Source organism: Octopus sinensis, linkage group LG25, assembly GCF_006345805.1.
Source record: "Octopus sinensis linkage group LG25, ASM634580v1, whole genome shotgun sequence".
NCBI classification, from domain to species: Eukaryota; Metazoa; Mollusca; class Cephalopoda; order Octopoda; family Octopodidae; genus Octopus; species Octopus sinensis.
The window spans coordinates 5,471,706-5,486,705 of NC_043021.1; the positions used below are offsets into that span (position 1 = coordinate 5,471,706).

Sequence of the window (15,000 nt, forward strand, 5' to 3'; positions counted from 1 at the left end):
TCTGTGTGTGTCTGTGTGTATGTGTAAACAAATGTATGTTGGACTTAAATTCTAACACGAGGGAGTTTTGAGTACTGTAATGCTTGTTTTTTGTACCCTAAAATAAACAAGCTGTATATATATATGTGTGTGTATATATGTGTGTATATATATATATATATATATATATATATAGGTGCATGCATAGCTCTGTGACTTAGAAGCTTACTTCCCACCCATGTGGTTTTGGGTTCAGTCCTACTACACAGAACCTTGGGCATGTTTCTTTTATTTAAGCACCAAAGTATTGTGACTGGATATAGTGGACAGAAGCTGAAAGAAACTACATATATATATATATTTGTGTGTGTGTGTGTGTTTGTGTATATATATATATATATATATTTCGTTTTTGGATTTGGTTTGCAAGATTCTTTATTTGAGTTCATGTATTGAAGCATATTCTGTTGTGCATACGTATGCAAACACATGCTCACACACACACACATACATAGAAAATACACACACATATATACATACATACACATGCAAACATACACTCACACACACACTTACATGCGTACATGCATGCATGTATAGGCACACACACACACCACACACACTGACCCACACACATGCGCACAAACAAACAAAAGGGAACGCAGTGTAAATAACGGACAGAGCCAAGACTATTGAAAAGGTTGCATGATGCAATGAAAATTTTAGGAAAATAAAAATAACAAAAAAGTGGAAATTTTACAAATCCACAATTTTTCAGTTCAAGGGGTCGTGGGTGCACATCTTTACATTTCCCCAGTCACCCCGCAAAGCCATTTAAAAATCAATAGAAGTGACTTTTTTGTGAATTTTCTATCCAAAACCCAATCAAAATGCCTGAAACTTGATACGCCAATTGAATGCCAGCTAGCTGTATGTGATTGGTCGGAGATTTGGACAGTACTTGCGTGTATGTGTGCCTGCACACAGCTGTATATGCATGCACTAGCACTATGACCCGGCGTTGCTGGGTCATAGTGCTAGTATTATATATATATATTATATATATATATATATGAAGAAAAAAGCATACTCTTTACAGTAGTGTAGAGATTAATAATGTATTTTGTTTTGGTTGAGTTATGACAAGTCATGAGTCATAACTTGCCTGAAGATCTTGTGCACCCACAGGTGAAAACTCAGATTGGCAAGAAACTGACTCAACCAAAATAGTGTGTGTGTGTCTGTGTGTGTGAATATTCTTCTCCTTGTCTTGTAATACTTACTGATTGTAAAAAGAAGTCAGCGTCTGTTTTGTTTACAATCCATCATAAAAGTATATCTGGGCTGTTCAGGGGGAAACCTTACTTTGCTTAAAAACAGGTGAAGGTTGGTGACAAGAAAAGCAACAAGCCCTAGAAAAATTGTATGCACACACACACACACACACACACATGCACATACAGAGATATACACACAATGGGCTTCCATGCAGTTTCCATCTACTAAATGCACCGATAAGGTGTCAGTTGGCCCAGGGCTGTAGTGGAAGACACTTGCCAAAGGAGCCATGCAGTGGGTCTGAACCTAAAATCATATGCTTACAATATGCAACATTTATATATATATATATATATACACCTACGAATATCTGTCTGCACAGTTATATACTCACACACTCATACACTTGCACTTATACACTCACATACTCATATTCTTGCAAATACACCCCCACACACACACACACATAGAGACACAAAGCCATATCTTTATACATGCAGATTTATACATGTGCACTCATATGCACTCACTCCTTCACATTGACACACATGCACACACATATACAGATGCACACGCACACACATATGCAGATGCACACATGCAGATGCACACACACATATAATATTACTAATGACTTTTTTACTTGGCAGAGAGGAAATGACAGGAAGGAAACTATATCTGCTAAGTAATTTATTTATTTGAGGCTACACAAAACAAGCACTATATACACACATCTAATATATATATATATATTATATATATATATATATATATATATATATATATATATATACATACATATATATATATATATATATATATCTATATATATATATATATATACATATATATATATATATATTATATATATATATATATATACATACATACATATACATATATATATATATATATATATATATGTATATTTACACACATACACAACATACACATCTATATCTGTATATCTGTCTGTCTGTCTGTCTGTCTCTCTATATATATATATACCCACACCCAACCACCCACTCGCTCTCTCTCTCTCTCTCTCTCTCCATCCTTCATGAAGTGATGCTGTCTGGATTTCATCTTAACCATTCTTACTGAATACCAGAGCAACATACCTGAGAAGTAGCTGTTATTTAAGTTTCACTGATCTATGCAAGTTTCTCAAACTTTATCTTTGAAACGTCTGCTCGTGTTGCCACTCAAACTTTGGCTTGTGTTTCGATGGTGCTATTCTCTGAGATTTGTTCAATTAATATTTCTGTGTGTGTGTGTGTGTGTGTGAGAGAGAGAGAAAGAAAGAGTGTGTGTGTGTCTCTTGTGCTTTGTCTTTGTTATTCCCCTCCCATCAGTAATTATCTTCCATCTGTTTCGAACATAAGAAAACCTATTATTATGGAACTTTTATCTACTGAAATACTAAAATCTTGTGTGTTAAAAATATTATCATTCATTTGATAAGATTTTTGCGAAATAAATGAAAAGTGAAAGAAAGAAAGAAAAATTTGATTTATTAAATGAAAGCGGCTTGATACGGGTGGTCTTGTGCAGGTGGGTTGGTATGATGGTACAAGAGCTGTTTTTTTTTTTTTATGCTGGATGGGTGTGTTGGTTGTTGAAAGCGTTAACATTTAAGATTATCTAAAGTAGATATTCGACCCCTCAAAAAAAAAAAAAAATTATAAAAAAGATGTTTGATGTCCCTTGATTCATGTTAATTTAAACAGAACTGTCTCCTTATTTTTGGCAACCACTTAATTCCTCTGACGAATTGTGTATTTTTATATCTGTATAGTCGGTTGTGCTCTCTTGAAGAAGATCACACACACAAATATGTATATATTGTCAAGATACAGCCATACTCCATAGAGTATATCATAACTGGTGGTAGTCTTAGTAAGGTGTTTTTCATCAAAGTGTTCAACAGATTCTATTATCTGGGGAGAGTGATTTTCTTTTTGTGCCTTATTATGTAACACACTCACCGGTAAAATTTCCACTTTTTTCTTATTTTTATTTTCCTAAAATTTTCGTTGTGTCTTGCAACCTTTTCAATAGTCAAAAGGTTGCAACACGCAATGAAAATTGCTGGAGACTATAGTAGAAAACACTTACCCAAGGTGCCATGTTGTGGGACTGAACTCAGAGCCCATTGTGTATATATATATATATATATGTATGTATGCGTGTGTGTGTTTGTATTTTTGTGCATCTGTGTTTGTCCCCCAACATCGCTTGACAACCGATGCTGGTGTGTTTATGTCCCCGTCACTTAGCAGTTTGGCAAAAGAGACCAATAGAATAAGTACTAGGTTTACAAAGAATAAGTCCTGAGGTCAATTTCTTTGACTAAAGGTGGTGCTCCAGCATGGTCGCAGGTAAATGACTGAAACAAGGGAAAGAGTAAAAGAGTACCATTCAATTACTGGGGTTGATGGTATTGACCGGCCGATTGCTCTCAAAATTGTGCCAATGATCTAGAACAATTGTTAGCACATTGGACAAAATGGTTAGCAGTATTTCTTCCTGCTCTTTATGTTCAAATTCTGCTGAGTTGACTCTGTCTTTTATCTTTTTGAGCTTGATAGAAGTACCAGTCATGCACTGGGGTTGATGTAATGAACTTGCTCCCTCCATGAAATTGCTGGCGTTGTGCTAAAATTTGAAACCATTATTATTAATATTGTTCGACTTTCCTTTCTGGTTAGATAAAATAACTATCAGTCAAATACTGGGCTTGATGTAACTGACTTGCCCCTTCTCTTAAAATTGCTGGCCTAGTGCCAAAAATCGAGTCAATTATTATTAATATTGTTTTTATTATTATTTTCAGATGCCCTTTTGGCTGACCTGCAGTCTACAACCGCGCACATTTCGTCATTCCAGCAGCAACAGGCGGAACAGGAACAATACCAGAATCGGCGGCCAGACATAGTGAGTTCACAGTCGTCTCCGCGCACATCCACCCCATCACCTCTCCCCTCCCAGCTCACCGACCACAACGACACGTCACAGCTGAGGCGCAATGACAAAGTAAGTTAATCTTCTCACCCTCAACATTGAAATAGTGACCAAGTGGACAGACAAGACCAGGAACCTGTTGTGTGTGTGTGTGTGTGTGTGTGTGTGGAGAAATAAAGTATTTACCTGATTCTAGCTTTTTGCGTCTGAGATAGAATTTTTGAGGTCTCAGACACCTTAAAAGTAATCATTACTGCTTGGGATTAAATTTTAGACCCTCAGATTGCTTAGAAAATAATCATCTCTGTTTGGGACTAAATTGTAGGGGTTTGGATGTCACCAAAACTAGTCACCCTTGTTGGGATTGAATATTAGGGTCTCTGATGACCCTTTTGTATTTTACCTCTTTGTTTTGCACCCTCACTCCCAAACAATTCTCCCAATCCAGAGCTGCAACCCTCTGGAGATCATCCTTACTAAACCTCATTCACACTGATCTCACTTGTCTGGAAATGCCTTTTATAGGCCATTAGCTATGGATACTGCCCCTCATCATTCTCTAAATTATAATAAAGTAAAATTCACTTTGAAATTCAGAAAGAATTCCGACCCCAGTCATGTGACCCTGGGCTGTCTAAGGACTGCCTTAATGTATGTAATGTCAAAACAAGGAAACACACACGTACAACAGGTTTCTTTCAGTTTCCATCTACCAACTCCACTCACAAGGCTTTTGGTTAGCCTGGGGCTTTAGTAGAAGGTCCTTTCTTGAGGCACCACACTCTGTGATTAGGAAGTAAAGTCAAAGCTGTGTGGTCAGAAAGCAAACTTCTTAGCTGCAGTCACACCTGCCCCTCTAAGGTTCCTTGTGGGTATTTAGTGGTGTTTATATGGACCTAGATTTTAAATTCCTGGTTGTTTCATCTACACACAATTGATTGACCTGCAGATGTCCAGGTTGGTCACTGGCCACATCAACCTCACCAGTCTGGGTTTAGGCATTACTCTTCTTGTGCCAATATTATTAAAAATCTGTAAAATAACAATAGTACCCAGTCTAATAATTGTGTATCTTTCTTTCCTCTAAATCCAGGCTCATGGGTGTCCCAGTTTGAAACAGCACATTGTCCAAGAGAACTCCACTCACCATCACCACCATCACCACCTTCATCATCATCAACAGCAGCAACAACAACAGCAGCATCATCACAGCTACAGCAGCGAAAGGACATCTAGTAGCAGTAGCAACAGTGGTGCCACCTATCATCAGGAGAGAAGCAGTGCTAGTTCAACCCTTTCTCAATCCAGTCTGCCGGGACTCAGTCCTGTAGGTTACAACAAACCAATCGGATCCGGTTCGGTGAGCAGCGGCAGCAACAGCAGTCTTGGTGCCAACGCCAGTTCACAGATGTCGTCGACAATCAACAGCAACCTGTCAGAGCTTGACCAGCTCTTGCAGGATTTGAACTCTGCTCACTTCCTGGATGAAGTCAATCGTAGAACCAATTGTAAGTCATTTCTCTTTTCGTTTTCTTTCAAAGAATTAAAATGACACAGCATGCATGTAAGGCGCAGATACACATTGTAAGCACATTACACAAGTTCATATTAAGCTATCTCACACACACAGAGGTTGGAAAGAAAGTCCTGTTGTTAGTTAGTTAATTTTTTGGCTCAAAAAGCAAAGAGCAAGGCCATGTAGGGGGACATGGAGTTATGTACAGGGAGGGTGTTCATGTAAAGAGTTCAGGCCACTTGTGGTCAAGGGAGACTTTGAACCGAGCGGTCGTCGGCATCTTCACTATCTCGTCCGGCAGCTTATTCCACGGATCCGCAACCCGGACGGAGAAAGCCCCTCTCCTTCGATTGAGATGAAATCGTCGCGGATAGAGCTTTTCGGAGTGACCCTGCAGCCAACGCTCTGGAGCAGGAGTGAAGAACAGCTCTTTCGAGAGGTTACACTTTCTGCTTATGATGTTGTATTTCAAGATAGGAGAGTAACAGTTCTTTGGTCATTATTGATATATTTAATCAAGATATTGACAACACAATCTCTCATTTACTGGGCAAATTGTTGATCTTTCAGATTTAAAGCTTTTCAAGTTTTGAAGCAAAGAAACGTTCGATATCATTTTTAACATCTTCACAATTAAGAAACTAAACAATTGCAGCGTGAAACGTGTTTATGAGCCATTTAAGAAACACACAAAAACTATTAGATTCACTTCAAAATTAAAATTTAATTTGTCAAAATATTTTCGTCGCTTTGAGACAGCGACTTATTCACTGACAAAACTTCGTGCAGGTCACGGTCTCAATGCGATGAAAATATTTTGACAAATTAAATTTAAATGTTGAAGTGAATCTAACAGTTTTTTTGTGTGTTTCTTAAATGGCTTATAAACACCTTCCATGTTGCAATTGTTTTCGTTCGAGCACACGATCTCAGATCAAGTCACTTGCTATGCAAGTACATCTCTGTAATTAAGAAACTGTTTTCCCTCTAAATAATGTTGCAATGATTTGAAAAGATGATTGCCAGACGGAGCTAGGTCAGGAGAGGGATACACTTATATAGGTGTAAGTACTCTTAGATGCACTCTGTGTGAAATAGGAGTAGAAAGATGGGGTGGTCACTGAGGGAACGTCTTTGATCAGAGTTCTGTTCAATCCAAGTCAGCTATCATCATTGTCATCATAATCATCACCATCGTTATCATCATCATCTCATCCGTATTATCATTGTCATCATCATCATTGTCGTTGTTGTCACCATCATCACCACCACCACCACCACCATTGTCATCGTCATCATTACCAATGTAAACAAATTTCTTAAACAAAAGCAACAAAATAAAACTAAATATTATAATTTGTGATAAATATTTATTTTTTATTTTCATTGATCATATTCTTTTTTTTTGTATTTTTTCTACAACTGCAGCTAATCAATCTCAGTTTGTTAATGGAAACTCCCAAAGGGTGGTCACATCTCCTGGCCAAGTTCCATCGTCAACTGGGAGCCAACCTGTTCAACCCCCTGTTGCCCCCAAACCAAACCGTGTCGAAACCAACAACAGAGCTAATGTGGATGCCATGTTGCACGAACTGGACCATGGAGTCCCGCCCCCTCCCGCTGGGTAAGTTCTCTAAGCCACGCCCACCTTTGATTTCATTGGCTGGTTGTTGTTAGTGTCTGAATTCTTGTTTTGTATTTTTGGTCTTGATATTTTTTTTCATTTATTTCCATTTCTTTTTCCATCTTTGCTAATGTCTGAGAATTCTTCAGGCTGTGTTCTCTTGAAAGTCAGGAACGATGCTGCCAATAGATCACCAGGGTTAAGGTGCCTCATGATAATGATTACTGAGGCACCTCAACATATCTACATGAGGCGCTTCATGATGGATATTTCTTAATATTTCATAACTATATTTTTTTGCTTGTTCCACCACCATTTTTGTTTGTATATTCAGTAAAATGAAAACCATTTATATATACTGCAGATATAGATCGGATTTAGCTGACTCTGTCACCCTTACATTTTCAAACAGAAATTGAGTTGGGTGTATCGGTGCTTCCATAGATCTTTGTGTAATAATGTCTTGCTGTCTTGGGTAAATGTTTCATGACAGATAATCTACTTAAATCCATTTGGAGATTTGTTTTTTTTTTGTATTTTTGTATTATTTTTTTGTTTTTATGTCATTTAGTTATTAGTTGGTACCATCCAATTGTTTGGAGATCTTCTCCAGTGCTCTAGACTTGTGTGATTTATAAGATTGATGTGATTGATGGATAGCCTGAACATACGCAAATCAATGTCATCAGTGTAGAATTTGGATGAGAAGAGAAAAGAAAGGTCTGGTGTCTGTGTGTGCCTGTACAATATATATATAATCAAAATAAGCAACAAGGATATCCAAGGTAGTGTAGTACAATCGTTTCATGCTACAATTGTACTACACTACCTTGGATATCCTTGTTGCTTATTTTGATTATAATCACCCCATTTGATTTATATGGATAATACCATACAAAATTCTGGTGCCTTTAACTTGAGTACCATATTCATCTGAATCTAAATTTTGCTGAACTTGTATATATATATATATATATATATATATATATATATATATATATAAAATTTGGGTATATACCTTGTAGTGTGCCATTGAAAGTCCATAAACTGTATTCGGCTACCTGATGTCATCAACAGTATGGATGTAAATGCCACTGGATTTTTTTACAGCAGGAGTTCTTTGGGTCCATCAGGTATATAAAATATGAGAGAAAGAAAGTGAAATCCCTGAGACTCTTTATTATTCACTATGATCATTTTGACCCATCATGCACCTGTGTTTCATGGGTGAGATGCTGTACAAACACTTGTGGCGTATCATAGGTGGCGATGTCTCATCGAGTCACAAGTCACCTGACAACATGCATCTGCATATCTATCTATCTATCTATCTATCTATCTATATATATATATATATATATATCTATATATATATATATATATATATATATAAATGATATGAGGGAATACTATTCCAAACTTACAGAGAAAATTCAATTTAGAAATACTAAATCAAATTTCACTAAATATTATATATATATATATATATATATATATATAAATTAGAAGAAAAACACCTTTTATCAATTCAATAATGAAAAATTAAATTACATATTGTAGAAAGATTAAATATAAGATAAAACATGTAACAATGATTAAATAATGTGCAAAATAATAAATAAAACGTATATTATTTAGTCATTGTTATATGTTTTACCTTGTATTTAATCTTTCTATAATATGTAATTTTTCTAAATGGTATAATTTAATTTTTCATTATTGAATTGATAAAAGGTGTTTTTTTTCTAATATATATATATATATATATATATATAAATTTAACAATTAAGGATAACTTCTTAATAAGGAATCTTAACAAGAAATTATCAGGTAGTTAGCGTGAAAAACCTCACAAGAGAAAAGAATTCGAAAATAATTTTTTTCCTTTTGAACATATTAATTATATATATATTGTATAGAGGGCATTATTACACATAAATGCCTCACACTAAGAGGGACAAAGTCATTTTGGTAGTAATGACTTTGTCCCTCTTAGTGTGAGGCATTTATGTGTAATAATGCCCTCTATACAATATATATATATATATATATATATATATATATATATATATAACCTACACAGAAAACTGGAAAAACTTTTTGGTATTATTTATTCCTCATTAAACATGCTTCATTACTAATGGTAGTTCTATAGGTATACATGTAGGAAAACATGTAAGGCATCTCCTACTTGTAATTCTTTAGACTGGGAATTGAAATAATGGGGATGCAGATTGGATTGTAACCCTATCTACTTACTATTCTGCTCAAATATTATCTACTTCATTAGACATTGCCCCCTCCCACCCACGTGTGTGTGTGTGTGTGTGTGTGTAGATTAGCTGCCGTTACTCAATTTTATTGTTACACAAATATTCGTTTAATCATTCAGATCTTCGTGAGGGGCAAGAGTTTGAGTTATGCTCATTGAACTCATTAACTGCTAATCTACATAATATATTAATTGTTTTTTTCCATACAAACTTGTATACATATATGTATGTTTCTACATATGCACATACCTGTGTGTGTGTATGTATGTACATATGGATGCTCATATGTATGTATGTACATGTGTATGTGGGTATGTATATATGTATGTTGGCTTGGCATGGCAGGTCTTCTCAAGCACAGCATATTGCCAAAGGCCTCAGTCACTAGTCATTGCCTCTGTGAGGATCAACATTTGAAGATCATGCCTCACCACCTTGTCCCATGTCTTCGTGGATCTTCCTCATCCACAGCTTCCTTTCACTGGTAGAGATCAGCACTTCTTCACACAACAGTCCACATCAATATGCACACACACACACACACACACACGCGCGCGCGCAATCATATGTATACACAGACATTCATACTCACACACATCCATAGATACATATGCACGCACAATGTACTTTTCAATCAAAAGGCACAGGTTGATACAAAGGAAGAAAATACTTGCCCGGGTGCCTCACTGAGGGATTGAACACCACACCTCATGGTTGTGAAGCAAGTACTTTAACCACATAACCATCTTTGAGTTCATATGTTTTAAAGAATTTCTACATTTCAGTTTTGTTACATAACAAACTGTTCATTTCATTGCATCCTCCTTTTAATTTTGTCTGTAGATTCAATAGATTTAATTTATTTCTGAGATAAAGAACGACCATTATTATACATTGATCTTTTCAGACTAAGTTCCTTGTCCTCATCTTGTTATTTGTTATGACGGCAGCATTTCAGCTATTGTATTCTCCAGCTTTCATCAGGTGCCATATTCAGTAACATTCCAAGAATTTCAAACCAAATCCTTAACCCTTTCGTTACCAACCCAGCTGAAACCGGCTCTGGCTCTTTAACCCTTTAGCATTCAGATTACTCTGTCAAATGTAAAGCCTGTTTAATCACATTGTTTTAAATTAATTGTACAGCATCTTGTAACTCTGAGATTTTGATGATGTCCCTGTTTATTTTTAGAATTACTTTGTAGGGTAGGTGTGAGAGGTCAGAGCTGGCTGGTTTGAGCATAAAACAGGAAGACAATTTTGGCCTGGTATGGCCGGTTTAAACACTAAAGGGTTAATATAAATGTCTTGTTTTCAAAAGTTCTGAATTAAAATCTTCCACCAAATCTTATTCGCAATTTATGTTCCTAACACCAGCTTAATGATAATGAAGTTATTTTATTAAATTCTTTGTTATATTTAAAGTAATTGAAAGAAACACAGAGCATCTCAAAATATATACAGTAACAAAAGGGTTAATTAGCCATTGTGTTACCATATTTCTGTTGAAGCCTTTGTTTCAACTAATTTATAAAAGAAATGAAGAATTTATCGAAATAACTCTGTTGCTATTGAGCTGGTGTCTAGAACATAAATTACCATGAAATTTAAGATGTAAGATCTTAATGTCGATCTTTTTAAAACAGGAAGTTTGTTTCATAGAATCAGGGGTAGTTTTCAGAATGGATTGGTACCAGAAGAGTTAACCCTTTTGTTACCATATTTCTGTTGAAATACACTGTTTGTTTCTGTTGAATTTGAGAATAATTAAGAATTTAGTGAAACAACTTTGTTAATTTAAGTTCCAGATACAATATTCATGATAAAGTATTTCGTAGAAGGTTTTAATTTGGATATCTTTAATACAGGAAGTTTTTATCGGAGATCCAGAGTGGCCCCATATGGGGTTGGTATGGTATTAAAAGGGTTCAGTCCATAGATATCTGAAGAAGATGGAAGTGGAACAACAGCTGAAACATTGTTGGGGGACAATATTTTTTGGCAGTTGAGGACATAATCTGAATACATCAATGTTTGATGATGCATTTTTTTAGTTTAGTTTTTGTTAAATTTTTGCTATATTTATTGTTGCTTTCCATTATTGAATATTGCTTGGCTTTTAAACTAATGTATTTTATGAACTTATATACTTATACAGAACACATCCTATGTATAGTGTTAGTTAATGTTTGCTAAGTATCATCATCAGAGAGCAATCACTATATTGAAACAATGGTGACCATGATAATTCTCTCTCTCTCTCTCTCTCTCATTTATTCTTAATAAGTTCTGGCAGATTCAAACATGAATAAGCTAATCATTGTTGTGTTTCGTGAGAGGAAAACGCTTCACTTTTATGAAAAATATGTGTTTATAATACACTCGCTTCATTTGCATAAAGGATTCTGGTACAGCTGGTGTTTCAACATCGTTGTGTCTCATTTCTTTACTGCCCCCAAGGGGCTATACACAGGGGGTACAAACAAGGACAGACAAATGGATTGTCGATTATATCGACCCTAGTGTGTAACTGGTACTTATTTAATCAACCCCGAAAGGATGAAAGGCAAAGTTGACCTCGGCAGAATTTGAACTCAGAACATAGCGGCAGACGAAATACCGCTAAGCATTTCGCCCGGTGTGCTAACGTTTCTGCCAGCTCACCACCTTCTTCATTGTGTCTTTTCAGCTTGAAGCACATTCAGACTAATGAATCTAACAATGGTGTCGGCAGCAAAGAACGCTGACAAGACACAATGAAGAAGGTGGTGAGCTGGCAGAATCGTTAGCACACCGGGTGAAATTCTTAGCGGTATTTCGTCTGCTGCTACGTTCTGAGTTCAAATTCTGCCGAGGTCAACTTTGCCTTTCATTCTTTCGGGGTCGATTAAATAAGTACCAGTTACACACTGGGGTCGATATAATCGACAATCCATTTGTCTGTCCTTGTTTGTTACTCCTGTGTATAGCCCCTTGGGGGCAGTAAAGAAATGAGACACAACGATGTTGAAACACCAGCTGTACCAGAATCCTTTATGTGGGTCAGCTTTTTGCGATCCCTTTTCACCACCTTGTCTTCTTAGGGCTCCCCTTTGGACAGTGTATGTAAAGTGGTTGGTTACAGGAATACTATCCAACTGTTGAACTCATACTTAAAACACATGCCATACACTATACCAAAGATTGATGCTGTGCATGTGTGTGTGTGCCAGATATTACAAAGTAACATGACACGTGGCAAGAGAATTCCAACCCATGCCAGCATGGAAAAACAGAGATAAAAAAATAATGATAGTAATGGTTATATATACAATCCTACATACACAGAAAAATATATACCTGCACACAGATACACAAATATACACAGATACACGTAATGCTAGTAAATCAGCAACATAAATATCGCAAGGAATGTTTTTGCAAACTTTGATTGACTGGAGAGTGAGAGTGTGTGTGGGTGAGAAAGAGGGAGAGAGAGAGAGAAGTAATCGGTTCATATTATTATTCTATGTTATCTTTCTTCATACATTATGAAACCCAAAAGGAATCTGTGTATTTTGGCAGCAGTGTTTCATAATTTCATTTACTAAGATAGTTATGGCTAGCCATCATATGTCAGAGTAACAAGTTTACTTATCATTTTAATAATAATAATAATAATAATAATAATAATAATTATTATTATTATTATTATTATTATTATTAGGAGTAGTAGTAGTAGTAGTAGTATTAGTGTTGTTTTTGTGCAAAACTTCGGTAAATTTCTCAGTTTGCAGTAGGTTAAGAATCTAACATGGCAAAGTAATAAGAACTTCAAAGGTTATATTTTCAATCTGTATAATTCCAGTCCCATTGAACCAATGAACAACCAAATGACTGCTCTACCGACCGAGCAAGATATCCAAATTTTCAGAGTACTAATGGTTAACTTGTTAACACTTTTTAACTAGCTGTGTTTAAGAAAGTATAAAGTGCGGATACAGGAAATAAAAATGTATATCAAAATGGATGGATAGATACATATATATATACATACTCTTACTCTCTCTTTTACTCTTTTACTTGTTTCAGTCATTTGACTGCGGCCATGCTGGAGCACCGCCTTTAGTCGAACAAATCGACTCCAGGACTTATTCTTTTGTAAGCCCAGTACTTATTCTATCGGTCTCTTTTGCCGAACCGCTGAGTTACGGGGACGTAAACACACCAGCATCGGTTGTCAAGCGATGTTGGGGAGACAAACACACACATATACATATATATATATCGGCAAGACTAGTCAGGCCATAACCCATGGCCCCTACCTGGGACGTAGTCAGTCCACCTGTGCATACCTTCCTTCTTGTGACACTTGTGAAGACCTGTTGAGGCAAGTGAAAATCAAAACAAATCAAAATAGATGAACATCAATGGAATTTGTATCTTTGTGGTACCAGTGCCGGTGGCACGTGGCACATAAGAAAACCATCCGAACGTGGCCGTAGCCAGTACCGCATCGACTGGCCTCCGTGCTGTGGGCACGTAACAAGCACCATCCGATCGTGGCCGTTTGCCAGCCTCATCTGGCACCTGTGTCGGTGGCACATAAAAACACCATCCGAGCGTGGCCGTCTGCCAGCCTCGTCTGGGACCTGTGTCGGTGGCACATAAAAACACCATCCGAGCGTGGCCGTCTGCCAGCCTCGTCTGGCACCTGTGTCGGTGGCACATAAAAAACACCATCCGAGCGTGGCCGTCTGCCAGCCTCGTCTGGCACCTGTGTCGGTGGCACATAAAAACACCATCCGAGCGTGGCCGTTTGCCAGCCTCGTCTGGCACCTGTGTCGGTGGCACATAAAATCACCCACTACACTCTCGGAGTGGTTGGCGTTAGGAAGGGCATCCAGCTGTAGAAACACTGCCAGATCTGACTGGACTGGTGCAGCTTTCGGGCTCCCCAGACCCCAGTTGAACCGTCCAACCCATGCTAGCATGGAAAGCGGACGTTAAATGATGATGATGATGATGATGATGATGATAGATATATATATATATATATATATATATATATATATATATATATATATATATATATATATATACGATGGGCTTCTTTTCAGTTTCCGTCTACCAAATCCACTCACAAGGCTTTGGTCGGCCCGAGGCCATAGTAGAAGACACTTGCCCAAGGTGCCACGCAGTGGGACTGAACCCAGAACCATGTGGTTGGTAAGCAAGCTACTTACCACACAGCCACTCCTGCACCTAGATACACTTGTATGTATATACACTGGGTCTATGCATACACACTGGGTATAAATATTTTTTAAAAAAGAACAAAAGTATTTAGTAAAAACGTAATGTGTGAGATTTGTATACACAATGTG

At 36.9% G+C, this 15,000-nt stretch overlaps 1 protein-coding gene and 1 long non-coding RNA gene across 12 annotated transcripts in view; one reads left to right on the top strand and one right to left on the bottom strand.

Annotated features, from left to right (window-relative positions):
- The window catches only part of LOC118767857, a 14,989-nt gene extending 5,293 nt beyond the window's left edge, over window positions 1–9,696 (bottom strand). Inside the window, exons 1-3 of the long non-coding RNA XR_005003762.1 lie at window positions 9,673–9,696; window positions 1,141–1,220; window positions 109–111 (exon numbers count right to left, since the gene is read on the bottom strand). This is a non-coding gene — a long non-coding RNA (uncharacterized LOC118767857). The remainder of the gene's footprint in view (window positions 1–108; window positions 112–1,140; window positions 1,221–9,672) is intronic.
- LOC115224206 (paxillin) overlaps window positions 1–15,000 on the top strand; it is a 318,064-nt gene that overhangs the window by 171,113 nt on the left and 131,951 nt on the right. For 10 of the 11 annotated variants that reach the window (XR_005003759.1, XR_005003760.1, XR_003882858.2 and 7 more), the window contains exons 2-4: window positions 4,094–4,293; window positions 5,315–5,729; window positions 7,166–7,361. Coding sequence is in view for 7 of the 11 variants with exons in the window: in XM_036513184.1 (XP_036369077.1) it covers window positions 4,094–4,293; window positions 5,315–5,729; window positions 7,166–7,361 (811 nt within the window). In the remaining 4 variants the exon portion in view is untranslated. The remainder of the gene's footprint in view (window positions 1–4,093; window positions 4,294–5,314; window positions 5,730–7,165; window positions 7,362–15,000) is intronic. The other variant, XM_036513185.1, reaches the window with a different exon arrangement.